General features: G+C 38.4%; 1 protein-coding gene across 15 annotated transcripts in view; it reads right to left on the bottom strand.

Annotated features, from left to right (window-relative positions):
- Positions 1–13,799, bottom strand: part of LOC143036396 (E3 SUMO-protein ligase RanBP2-like) — a 381,916-nt gene that overhangs the window by 65,306 nt on the left and 302,811 nt on the right. For 14 of the 15 annotated variants that reach the window (XR_012967350.1, XM_076203706.1, XM_076203712.1 and 11 more), the window contains 3 exons: positions 11,795–11,944; positions 3,204–3,279; positions 2,637–2,789 (listed from right to left, as the gene is read on the bottom strand). Coding sequence is in view for 14 of the 15 variants with exons in the window: in XM_076203706.1 (XP_076059821.1) it covers positions 2,637–2,789; positions 3,204–3,279; positions 11,795–11,944 (379 nt within the window). In the remaining variant the exon portion in view is untranslated. The remainder of the gene's footprint in view (positions 1–2,636; positions 2,790–3,203; positions 3,280–11,794; positions 11,945–13,799) is intronic. The other variant, XM_076203719.1, reaches the window with a different exon arrangement.

Raw genomic sequence — 13,799 nt, 5'->3', positions numbered from 1 at the left:
ATTTTCTGACATCAAAATTACCCAAGTGTGTCAATATTTCATTCTTTGTTACTTCTATTTCTTCCATAGGGGGGACTTTTTCTTTCCACTCAATCTCTTCAGGTTGTATATTTTCCCTTGTAAACACTGATTTAAAATGTTTGTTCATAATTTCTGCCATTTCCATTTCTTCAGTGTATTCAACTCCTCCTTGTCTCAATTTCTCCAAGTCTTGTTTGTTTTTCAGTTTATTGTTTACAAATCTGTAGAATAGTTTTGGTTGATCTTTACACTTTTCTATAACATCTTTTTCATATTTTCTTTTTTCCTCTCTGCACTTTTGTACATATTCATTTCTATAACCAGTATATATTTTCCATTTTTCAGGTCTTCTGTCTTTTTTCCATCTGGTCCAGGCTTTGTCTCTTTTGTCTTTTAACTCCCTACAACTTTTGTTGTACCAGCATTTTACATATTCTTTTTCTTGTTTTTGTCTTGGGACATACTTTTCCACTCCTTTTTTGTAAATTTTTGTCAAAATATTCCATTTCTCTTCCACTGATGTTTCTTCTTTGTATATTTCTTCCCAGTTTTCTTGTTGGAAGAATTTTCTTATTTTATCAAAGTTTGTTTTTTCATACATCATTCTTCCTTTTCTATATTGTTCATTTCTTTTCATATATTTTTCTTCATTAAGTTCCAGTTCAATCAATATGTGGTCACTTTTACCTATTGGTGTTTTATATTCAATCTTGTCCACTATTCTAGGTTCAGATGTAATTATTAAGTCTAGCCTCGATGGTTCTTCTTCATTTCTATACCTAGTGTTCTCTTGTATCCATTGTGTCATTGAATGGTCAGTAATCATCTCAAGTAGAGCATTTCCCCATGAGTCATCACCACTCTTTACTGTCATTTCTTCCCAGCAGATTTCTTTGCAATTAAAGTCGCCCATCATAACTATTCTTCCTCCGTCTTCCATTATTTTAGTTAATGCTATCTTTGTGTCCTCTAGCATACTTTTATATTCACTCTCCTCCCATGAGGCTGTTTTCGGAGGCACATAATTGATCACAAATTTTCTGCTCTTCTTATCTCTGTCTTCCACTTCTATCATAATATCTCCACTGTATTCTTTCCATATATGACACCTTTCACGTTTATATCCTTCTTAGTCAGGAACATAACTCCACCCCCTTGCTTTTTCTCTCTGTTTCTAATCCAATAATTGTATGCATCATGTCCTACACTGTTGGGTGGTAGTGGGCCTTTTAATTTTGTTTCTACAATTCCCATTATGTCCGGTTCTTTTTCTTTCAAATAATCATTCAGCTCATTCAATCCTGTTATTAATCCATCTATATTTGTGTAAGACACTCTTAGTTTTCTGCCACTTCCATTGTGTTCTCTGTTTCCCTTATGTTTTTCTTTTGTATGTCGAACTTCCTTAGTTTCATGTTCACTACTCTCCAATAGAATCTCTCTTTCTCTGACTCCGTTCTGTTCTCGTTTTTTGCCTTAGCTTCCAGTCTTTTCTGCTTTTCTTCCTCTCTTTCCTCTTTATTCATTTCTCTTTTTATCCATATCTTTTTGTATTGTTCACTTGTTGCTAGTTTCCCTGTTTTGGATAAGATATTCTCTGCCGTTGTTTGTGACTTGAATTTAATCTTACTAGGCTGGATAGAGTGAGAAATGAAGAGGTGAGGAGGAGAACAGGGGTGAAAAAGGATTTGGGAGATAGGGTTGATGAAAGAATATTAGGATGGTTTGGACACATGGAAAGAATGAGTGAAGAAAGACTAGTAAAAGAGGTATGGAAGGCAGATGTGGAGGGAGTGAACATGAGGGGACGTCCTAGGATGAGGTGGATGGATGGGGTGAAGGGGGCTTTGGGGAAGAGGGGAATGTCTGTTGAGGAAGGAAGGGAGAGGACGGAAGACAGAGGTGAGTGGAGAATGGTTGTATATGGATGATGTTGTGACTGCATGAGGAGGAATGGGCTGGGGGGTGGGGGGTGGGGTAGTATGTGTGAGTAAATTTTGACGTAGCCCGAAGGGATTTCTCCCCGTCCTCGCCTTATATGCAAAGGGGGACGGAGAGGGGGGGTCGCCGATTAAATGAAGCGGCCTGGCTGTGGATGTACCGTGTCTTGCGACACTGCTTCTGACCCAGGGCGGTGGGCAGGGTGCAGGGATGACCCGTCATCCAGGAGGTGCTCAGATGAGAGGAAGGGTGGGAGGGGTGTGGAGTGTATTTAGGGATGAAATGGGTGGGAGTGTTTTTATGCCTTTCCCTTTTTGGCTACCTCCCTTGGAAGGGGGAAAAAGCCTTGGTATATGTATGTATGTATGTGTATGTACATATGTATAGGTATAAGCATTGTTAAATAATTCACATATACTATGATCTACAATCTGTACAAAATACTTGTATACACAAAACCTTTTGTATGTAAGAAAAACTATGAAATTATCTTTTTTTGCACCCAAAAAAGTTCCATATTGTGAAAATTGTGAATGTGTGGGCACATATACACTAAAAAAAAATTATATATATATATAAATACATATATATATTTACACACACACATATATATATAAAACAAAGTTACCTTCATGGATGAATGGTACATCTTAATCTTGTCCAACAATACACACCTTATTGTGCTTTAGGACCTTTATGTCACCAATTCCTCTCTCCTTCCATTCTCCTTGAATAAGGCGATACAATTTGGCACGGTGAGAATACAAAACCTCTTCATTCTCTTCTCCTGTTACGACATCTACTTTGTCAGGAAGGGGTATAACAGGCTTGGGATACAGAAGAAAAATTGTCAAAATTTATGTTCCCATTTTCAACTATCATCTGTGAAATATTTTCATACAAAGATAGATTTAATCCTTACAACTAGAGTGTTTTGTTTTGAGTAATGTCAACTGACAGGAGTCTTCATGAATGCTGGGTAGCCCCTAAAGTTCTGGGTTCACCCCCAAATTTGGATAGAATCCCATTAGCCACCACACTCTATAAATCATACTGCTATTCACAATTTGCATATTAATCTGGCTATCAACAAATAATCTTGTTCAGCTAAAGGAAAGTCTTGTATTGGGCAACAAAATGGTGAAACCCATAATGACTAACCCTTTATGACAATATCTTCTGAATGCTACCAGTGAAATGGTTAAAATAAATATTTCCTCATATGATTATGAAAAGCTCACCTCAAAATATAAATGGTCTCCATCATCTTCTTCAACAACGCCCTCCTCCGATTCACAAACACTAACATCACGAGATCTGTTATTCATAGAATATATCAATAATACAATATATGCAATGATGCAGTCAAATTATATATTCAATTTTCATGAACTTGGTGGTCATTAATTATGCAAGAAGAAAAACTAATGAGGCATTCTGTGAAATGCACAGCAACACAAATTACAGGCTACATGAAGAGTTACAAGAAATCGGAAACATGGGTGGTGGATGGGAGTGGAATGGGTGGGAGTATATGTGCAACTCTGATTTGTCTACCTCCTTAATAAGGGAGAGGCCCTTATTATGTATGTGTGTATATATATATCATAAAATGTTCTAACTACCCTGCAAAGGTCTGGTGAAAAGATGTTCAAATAATGATGACTGGCATGCTACAAAAGAGTTTGAAAGGTGAGAGGCTGGACAAAATGGACAGGCTATATGTATGGAGCAGAAACATGGAACATAAAAGAGGAGTCTGCATGAATTTACCTAGTTGTATTTTGCGGGAAGGGGAGCTATGCTCGTGTTGTCCCGCCATTGTATCTCTCAGTGTCTAGTTTGCTTTTAAACTCGTGAATGGTTTTTGCGCTTACTATTTCATTATCCAGTTTGTTCCAAGTGTCTAAAACTCTATGTGGAAAACTGTTTTTCTTCAGTTCTCTTCTATAGCTATGTTTTCTTAACTTCCTTCCATGTCCTCTTGTGTTTCTCTTGTCCCAGTTTAGTAATTCTTCTCTATCAAGTATCTCTGTGCCTTTCATGATTCTGTAGATGGTCAGTAGGTCTCCTCTCTCTCTTCTTTGCTCCAGTGTCGGTAGCTCCAATTTAGCCAATCTCTCCTCATATGATAGGTTTGCAAGTGCAGGTGCCATTTTTGTAGCTGCTCTTTGGATTCTTTCTATTTTCTTTATGTTCTTTTTTGTACTGGGGGACCACAATGTTGCCGCATACTCTAGTCTAGGCCTTATCAATGTAACCAATATTTTTTTTATCATGTCTTCGTCCAGGTAAGCAAAAGCCACTTTTATTGATCTTAGCAAGTTGTAAGTCTCCCCAACAATTTTGTTAATCTGTGTATCATAGGACAAGTCATTTGTGATAATAACTCCCAAGTCTTTTTTGGATCCTACTTTCTTTACTTCCTCGGTTCCAATTGTATATTTTCTTGATATTCTGTTTTTGCTTTTTCCAAACTCCATTATGCTACACTTCTTAGTATTAAAATCCACTTCCCATTTCTGACTCCAGTTCCATACCCTATTCAGATCTTCTTGCAGTGCTTCACAGTCCTTATCAGTTTCTACTTTCCTTAACAGTTTGGCGTATTCAGCAAAGAAGCTCATGTAACAGTTCACGCCCTTGTCCATATCATTCATATAGATGGCAAACATTATTGGAGCCAGTACAGATCCTTGCGGTACTCCACTGATCACCTCTTTCCAATCTGAATATTTTTCTCTGAGTACTACTCTCATCTTTCTTCCAGTCAGGAAGTCCTCCATCCATTTTAGTTGGTTCCCTCGTATTCCTCCTATGTGTTCGAGTTTTTTTTTAGTAGTTTTCTGTGTGGTACTTTGTCAAATGCTTTTTGCAAGTCTAGGAATGCACAATCAGCCCATCCGTTTCTTTCTTGCACTATGTCTATTAGTCTTGAGTAGAAGCATATCAATTTTGTGGTGCATGATCTACCTTGTCTGAACCCGAATTGTCTTGGGTTTAATATGTTGTTATCTTCCAGGTGTTTTACCCATCTATTTTTGATGATTTTCTCACAAATTTTGGCTATAGTGCTTGTCAGTGATACTGGTCTATAGTTGGTGGGTTCTTCCTTGTTTCCTCCTTTATATATTGGTACAATGTTAGCATTTTTCCAGTCATTAGGTATCTTTCCTTCCTTGAGTGAGCTATTTATTATGATGTGTATTTTGTCCGTTAGCTCTTATTTGCATTCTTTTAGAATCCAATTTGCAATTCCATCCAGGCCACGTGATTTTCTGACGTCCAATTTTGATAGATGTTCTGATATTTCTTTTTGTGATGTTGTAAATTCACTCATGTGGGGAGAATGTTTGTTATTATCTACGTCCCAATTTTGTATTTTCTCTCTGGTGAAGACAGATTTAAAGTGGTTGTTCATGATTTCGGCCATCTCTAATTCTTCTGTGTATTCTATATTTCCTTGGTGCAGTTTCACTAGTTCCTGTTTGGTTTTAAGTTTACCATTTACATACCGGTAGAATAGCTTGGGCTGATCTTTGCATTTATCTATAATATCCTTCTCATGGTTCCTTTTCTCCTCTCTTCTCACATTAACATACTCATTTCTATAGTTTATATAAATTTGCCATGCTTTGTTTTTTTGTCTTTTCTCCACCTTTTCCAAGCTTTGTCCCTTCTGTCTTTTGCCTCACTGCATCTTTTGTTGAACCAACACTTAATGTACTCTCTCTCTTGCTTTTGTCTTGTTTAGCCCTACATTGTAATTACAAAGGATTACAAAGGCGGAGCATGCCGACAGGAGACCTTTTGATACATATCTAGGTCGGATGAAAAAAAAAAAAAAAAAAAAAAAAAAAAAAAAAAAAAAAAAAAAAAAAAAAAAAAAAAAATCATATTAATAATAAAATAATAAATAAAAACTATAATAATGTAAATAACAAATAAAATACATAAATGAATGCATAGGTATAGTTAAAATAATAAACAAACAGGTAAATACTAAATAATAAATTGACATATAACTAATGATAAATGAAAATCAGACAGACAAATTATAACAAAACAAAAACAAATAATATAACATAAATCATAATCATTACAGCATCTTAGGTATTTATCTAAATGATTCTTAAAGCTTCGAACTGAACTACATTGCACTACCTGTGCAGGAAGTTTATTCCATTCATTAACTACACGGTTGGCAAAGTTGTTTCTACCTACTTCCAAATTGAATCTATTTCCAGACAGTTTGAGACCATTGTTTCTTGTCTGATTCTCATTCAATGTGAAAATTTTGTCACTTTTGATGTTGTCAATTCCCTTTAAAATCTTAAAGACCTGTATCAAGTCACCTCTGAGTCTACGCTTTTTTAGGGAAAACAGATTCATGTGCTTTAGTCGATTTTCGTATGATTTATTTTTGATATTTGGAATCAATTTTGTTATTCGCCGTTGTACTTTTTCCAGTCTGTCAATGTCTTTAATGAGATTCGGTGACCATACGGAAACAGCATATTCCAAATGTGGACGAACTAACGATTTATATAGCTTGTTAATGAGTGATGGACTTTTGAAATCAAAAGATCGCGCAATCAGTCCTAGAATCTTATTTGCTTTCTCAGAGGCTGAAATACACTGCTTGGATGATTTGAGGTCGTTACTGATAATCACGCCGAGATCTTTTTCACTATCCACTTTTGTTAATGAATTTCCAAATAACTTGTAATCGTACTTAATGTTACTTTTACCATTGCTGTAATTTATCTAAATCTTCTTGAATATCTAATTGGTTTGAGTGATCATTTGCCACTCCGCACAGTTTTGTATCATCAGCAAATTTGGAAACAGTAGATTTTAGTCCATGGTCTATATCATTTATATATACTATTAATAGAAGTGGCCCAAGAACGGAACTCTGAGGAACTCCACTTGCAACACTTTTCCATCCAGAAGTTTTTCCATTTAAAACAACTCTCTGTTTTTGACCATTCAACCAATTACTAGTCCAACCTAATAGGCTACCACTTATTCCATGCAAAGCTAGTTTGGTAAGTAGTCTTTCGTGTGGGACGGTATCAAAAGCTTTTGCAAAGTCTAGGTATATTAAATCTATATTGTTTCTTTTGTCATAATTCGAGATAACTGTGTTGTAGAATTCGAGTAAGTTAGTCACGCAAGAACGTTTCCGTCTGAAACCATGCTGGCTATCATTTATCAAATGGTTACTTTCTAAATGATGTTTGATAGCATCTCTGATAATAGTTTCCATTATTTTTCCTACAACTGAAGTCAAACTTATAGGCCTATAGTTATTTGGTTTCTTTTTGTCACCTTTTTTGAATATGGGAGTAACGTTAGCTAGCTTCCATTCTCTTGGGACATCTCCGGATATGATGGATTTCTTGAAAATAATTTCTAATGGAACAACAATCTCATTTTTCATTTCCTTTAAGATTCTTGGATGCCAACCGTCAGGCCCTGGTGTTTTATTAACTTTGAGTTTGTCTATACACCTTTTAATTTTTTCTTTTGTTATATTTACCGTAGTGAGTAAGTTTACCCCAGACTTTTCACAGGTTTCAGTTTGGGATTCACTTTGAGGTGTTTCGTTTACGACTGTTGTCTCTTCCATATAGAATTTTTCCCAGTTTGCATTCTGGAAGAACGTCTTTAGTTTTGCAAAGTCTGTTTTGTTGTACATCAATCTTCCTTTCCTATGCTTTTCGCTCCTCTTCATCTCTATTTCTTCCTTTAGTACAGTTTCGATGAGTACATGGTCACTCTTTCCAATTGGTGTCTTGTAGTGGACTTTGTCCACTATTTCAGGTTCCGTTGTAAATATTAAATCTAGTTTTGATGGCTCTTCATTGTTTCTGTACCTTGTGTTTTCACTGACCCACTGGGTCATTGTGTACTCCATGGTCATGTCTAGCAGTACATTGCCCCACTTTGTTATGTGGTAGATTGATTTTCCAGTACATGTATATATATTTATAATTTCATGGTGGATAGGTGATTGTGGTGTTTCTTATTGTTTTGCTAAATGTTTTAGTAAGCATCCATTACACCATAGCCCAGCCACATTTTGTATTACGCATTTATTACGAAAATTGGCAGTGCAAAATTGGCAGTCCTTGACGTCTAACTGTCGATGTATAACTTCACCTCATACTTCATTTCGTACACCAGAATTGCCTAAATTATGCCCTAAAGGCTGATTTCATACCCCAAGTTCCCCCCTGAAAAATTGCTGCCAGGGTTGTCAGTTTTTTTAATAAATAAAAATTTTTGTGTGCCTTTTATAGCCAATGGATAGGGCTACTTGGTCATTACCACAGGGTTGCCAGTTGTGTCAATAAATAATTTTTTTTTTTGGGTGCCTTTTATAGTGAATGAATAAGGCTACTTGGTCATTACCACAGATTTGACCCTAGGTGTAATGTCTATTTTTGGTGAATTTTTAAAATTGCATCATATGACGTATGCTGCTGATGCTCAATCCACAAAACAATTGCAACATATGCTGCTGGTGCTGTAGGGGTTAAATCTGAGTGAATATGGAGGGATGTCACTAATTAGTGAAGCAGTAGGGGTAAAGTAAACCAGCTCTGGCTGTCTGGCCCTACTCTGAAAGTTGAATTCCACTGTACTGTTTCTGACCCATGTAGTGTGGCAGCAATGGGTAACCATTCTGTTTTAAAGTGCTGAGAAAGTATGGGTGGCTGAATAGGCATCTCAGGATAAAAGGTCACCATGTACCCTGTCACAGTACTTGGGTCAAAGCAACAGAGCAGAGTTGGTTTATCCCCACTGCTTAACCACATCGTAACCCCCTACCTTCCTCATCCACTCAGAACCCAATAAAAACTTGATGAGAAAAACATCCCTTCATCTAACCACTATCTCCCTCAATTTATCTCAACTTTTTCCAAGCTTTCCTACTCAAGAGATATTCCTTGTGTATTCAAAGCCCTTGTCAGGATTAGAAATGGAGAGAGTGAGTGGTTTGAGGTAAAGGTGGGACTTTGTCAAGGATGCGTTATGTTGCCCTGGCTGTTCAACTTGTACATGGATGGGGTAGTGCGAGAGGTAAATGCAAGGGTGGTGGGTCAGGGATTGGAGTTGGTTAAAGAAAATGGAGAAAAGTGGGACTTGAGCCAGTTGTTGTTTGCGGATGACACTACGCTTGTGGCAGGATTGGAGGAGGGATTGAGGAAGATGGTGACTAAGTTTGGGAGAGTGTGTGATAGAAGAAAGTTGAAGATAAATGTGGGTAAAAGTACCGTATTTTCCGGCGTATAGTGCGCAACTTTTTTCCGTTGGAAGGGCCTAAAAATGGGGGTGCGCGTTATCCGGTGGTGCGCATTATCTACGGCCTACGATAAAAAATCTGCGGCTGTGTGTGTAATTTTTTTCACAACAACGTGACGATGTTGGCCATCACAAAGTCGGGACGGCACACTACTCCGTGACGTTCCGTGAGAACAAGAAGAACAGCCATGGTGACATGAAAGAATACGCCAGTTGTTGTTTGCGGATGACACTACGCTTGTGGCAGGATTGGAGGAGGGATTGAGGAAGATGGTGACTAAGTTTGGGAGAGTGTGTGATAGAAGAAAGTTGAAGATAAATGTGGGTAAAAGTACCGTATTTTCCGGCGTATAGTGCGCAACTTTTTTCCGTTGGAAGGGCCTAAAAATGGGGGGTGCGCGTTATCCGGTGGTGCGCATTATCTACGGCCTACGATAAAAAATCTGCGGCTGTGTGTGTAATTTTTTTCACAACAACGTGACGATGTTGGCCATCACAAAGTCGGGACGGCACACTACTCCGTGACGTTCCGTGAGAACAAGAAGAACAGCCATGGTGACATGAAAGAATACGCCAGCATGGGCTACCGTATATAAATATTTGGTATAGGTAGGTATCTATCGAATCTTATTTTTCATGTTTAAATAGACCTAAACACCATGAAACATGATCAATATTCATGATATTTGCCCATGTTCACAGCATCTTAGTTTGAATTTTTATGTTGGCTTTGTTGCTTCACTTTAGGTATGGTACAAATTCCGTTGCTGCCGTTCATAAACTCGTGTCAAACACCTGATTAAAACACCCTCTTTCGGGAGTTATATTAACTAAACGTCACCTCGATGAGAGACTGTCCTATTTCACCACTGTCATTGCAGGTTCAAAGCTAAAACGAAACATTCGTAGTTTCAGTATTAAATGAAAAATGGTAAAGACGAATTATTTCCTCAAGATATAAAATGAAAATTTTCTGTAAAAATCCCGAAATTTTTTCTGTATATTTTACTTACAATAAACTTTTTTTTAGATCATATTTCCTACAAACTATTTAAGCTACAAAGTAATAAGGGACCAACGCACAACATGAGTCATATACCGGTACATGTAGTTCCGACTTTTTCTTAGTTTTGTCCTGATTGATGCCTAAACTGATACTTAATTTAGTGACAAATCAACAGATTTCCCAGCGGTGGCTCTAGCCAATGAAAAATACTTCTCCATGTAACCTCGTTCACATGATATAAATACAGAGGTAAAACTGCATTATAGACAAATGCGATTGGGCATGCGCGTTATACATCGGTGCGCGCTATCTGTGTACTGAGATAATGAAGTGCATGGGTGCGTATTATACCCCCGATGCGCATTTTAAGCCGGAAAATATGGTAAGGTGATGAGATGTACAAGGGGTGAAAGTGGCAGTAGACTGGAAGTGAGCATTAAGAAAGAGCGACTGGAGGAAGTGGATAGTTTTAGATACTTGGGTGCAAATGTGGCAGGAAAAGGTGCAGTGGAGGTGAAAGTAGAATGTAGATTGAGAGAAGTGAGTAAATGCCTTGGTGGATTAAAAAGTGTAATGAGGAAGAGACATCTGGGAATGGAGACTAAGAGGTGACTGTATGAAGGAGTGATTGTGCCAACAGCACTGTATGGGGCAAAAGCATGGAACATAAGAGAGGAAGAGAGAAGGAGTTTGAATGTGTTTGAGATGAGGTGTCTGAGAAGTATGATGGGGGAGGTGAGGAGGAGAACAGGGGTGGAAAGGGAGTTGGGAGAGAGGGTTGATGAAAGAGTATTAGGATGGTTTGGACACATGGAAAGAATGAGTGAAGAAAAACTAGTAAAAGAGGTATGGAAAGCAGATGTGGAGGGAGTGAACATGAGGGGATGTCCTAGAATGAGGTGGATGGATGGGGTGAAGGGGGCTTTGGGGAAAAGGGGAATGTCTGTTGAGGAAGGACAGGAGAGGACAGAAGACTGGGGTGAATGGAGAATGGTTGTATATGGATGATGTTGTGATGCATGAGGTGGAATGGGTGGTGAGGTAGTATGTGTGAGCAAAATTTGACGTAGCCTGAGGGGATTCCTCCCTGTCTTCTCCTTTCATGCATGAGGGGACGGAGAGGGGGGGTCGCTGATTTAATGAAGCGGCCTTGCTGTGGATGTGCTGTGTCTTGTGATACTGCTTCTGATCCAGGGCAGTGGACAAGGTGCTGGGATGACCCGTCATCCAGGAGGTGCTAAGATAAGAGGGAGGGTAGAGGGGAGTGGAATGTATTCAGGGATGGAGTGGGTGGACAAGTGATTTTATGCCTTTTTCTTTTTGGCTACCTCCCTGGTAAGGGGGAAAATGCTTTGGTATATGTATGTATTCAAAGCCCAGTTCAGCCCATCCATCTACCTCTCATTCTGTCTTCCTCACATACTCAATCCTATCACTTCTGCTTTCCAATGACAAGTGAAGTCAATAAATTAGGAGAGAAAAAATCTTGAAACTCTGAAGGTCTTAACTTACCTAGGTGATTTGGTCTTCACTCCACTGAGTGAAAACTCAAATTTGCCTGGACTTCCAATTATGGTTGGTTCAGCAAATTTGAAAGTGGGTTCAAGAGAGAATGTTGGTTTTGTGGAGTCTTCACCTTGAGAACTTCCAGTAACTGATGGACTTGCAAATGAAAATGAAAATGGTGTAGTACATTGCAAAAGAGATTACATGGGGGGGAGATTGTGAATGAAGGGTTGATGCTATCTGATGGGATGTTATTCTTCCCTGCTTTAACTCGTGCGTCGCCGGGCGAATGTTGTATATACTCCAACACCACCCCCCTGGCCTCAGAGCAAAAAAAAAAATTTTTCTTGGCTTAAATCAAATCAAGATGATGTAAAACAAACAAATCTTGCTTATTTTGATTCACCTTAACCTAGAAGTGGAGAAACTGGGTCGATTTTGTTGAGAAATATGTGTGAAAGTTTGGTAGAAAAACTTTAGATTTCCTTTCGCTCCTCACACGGGTTGAACTAGACCGTCCCTTGTATTTTTTCAGGGAAGCTTCGTTAGAATTTCAGAGTGAAGGAATTTAACATGATGTTTCAAGTCAGTGTACAGTCACCTATAATAGTTTGACACTTATGGAAAATGTGTTTATAAATAGTTTTTGTGTATTTTTTGACAAAAATTCATCACTTTGTTATGTGGTAGATTGATTTTCCAGTACATGTATATATATTTATAATTTCATGGTGGATAGGTGATTGTGGTGTTTCTTATTGTTTTGCTAAATGTTTTAGTAAGCATCCATTACACCATAGCCCAGCCACATTTTGTATTACGCATTTATTACGAAAATTGGCAGTGCAAAATTGGCAGTCCTTGACGTCTAACTGTCGATGTATAACTTCACCTCATACTTCATTTCGTACACCAGAATTGCCTAAATTATGCCCTAAAGGCTGATTTCATACCCCAAGTTCCCCCCTGAAAAATTGCTGCCAGGGTTGTCAGTTTTTTTAATAAATAAAAATTTTTGTGTGCCTTTTATAGCCAATGGATAGGGCTACTTGGTCATTACCACAGGGTTGCCAGTTTTTTCAATAAATAATTTTTTTTGGGTGCCTTTTATAGCCAATGGATAGGGCTATTTGGTCATTACCACAGATTTGACCCTCGATCTAATGCCAATTTTTGGTGAATTTATGAATTTGTGGCATATGATGTATGCTGCTGATGCTCAATCCATAAAACAATTGCAACATATGCTGCTGGTGCTGTAGGGGTTAAATCTGAGTGAATATGGAGGGATGTCACTAATTAGTGAAGCAGTAGGGGTAAAGTAAACCAGCTCTGGCTGTCTGGCCCTACTCTGAAAGTTGAATTCCACTGTACTGTTTCTGACCCATGTAGTGTGGCAGCAATGGGTAACCATTCTGTTTTAAAGTGCTGAGAAAGTATGGGTGGCTGAATAGGCATCTCAGGATAAAAGGTCACCATGTACCCTGTCACAGTACTTGGGTCAAAGCAACAGAGCAGAGTTGGTTTATCCCCACTGCTTAACCACATCGTAACCCCCTACCTTCCTCATCCACTCAGAACCCAATAAAAACTTGATGAGAAAAACATCCCTTCATCTAACCACTATCTCCCTCAATTTATCTCAACTTTTTCCAAGCTTTCCTACTCAAGAGATATTCCTTGTGTATTCAAAGCCCTTGTCAGGATTAGAAATGGAGAGAGTGAGTGGTTTGAGGTAAAGGTGGGACTTTGTCAAGGATGCGTTATGTTGCCCTGGCTGTTCAACTTGTACATGGATGGGGTAGTGCGAGAGGTAAATGCAAGGGTGGTGGGTCAGGGATTGGAGTTGGTTAAAGAAAATGGAGAAAAGTGGGACTTGAGCCAGTTGTTGTTTGCGGATGACACTACGCTTGTGGCAGGATTGGAGGAGGGATTGAGGAAGATGGTGACTAAGTTTGGGAGAGTGTGTGATAGAAGAAAGTTGAAGATAAATGTGGGTAAAAGTACCGTA

The sequence above is a fragment of the Oratosquilla oratoria genome, chromosome 20 (assembly GCF_046742065.1).
Source record: "Oratosquilla oratoria isolate Oo_2021 chromosome 20, ASM4674206v1, whole genome shotgun sequence".
Classification (NCBI taxonomy): domain Eukaryota; kingdom Metazoa; phylum Arthropoda; class Malacostraca; order Stomatopoda; family Squillidae; genus Oratosquilla; species Oratosquilla oratoria.
Note: the sequence above shows the minus strand (reverse complement) of the source record. Positions and strands in the feature narration are given on the sequence as shown.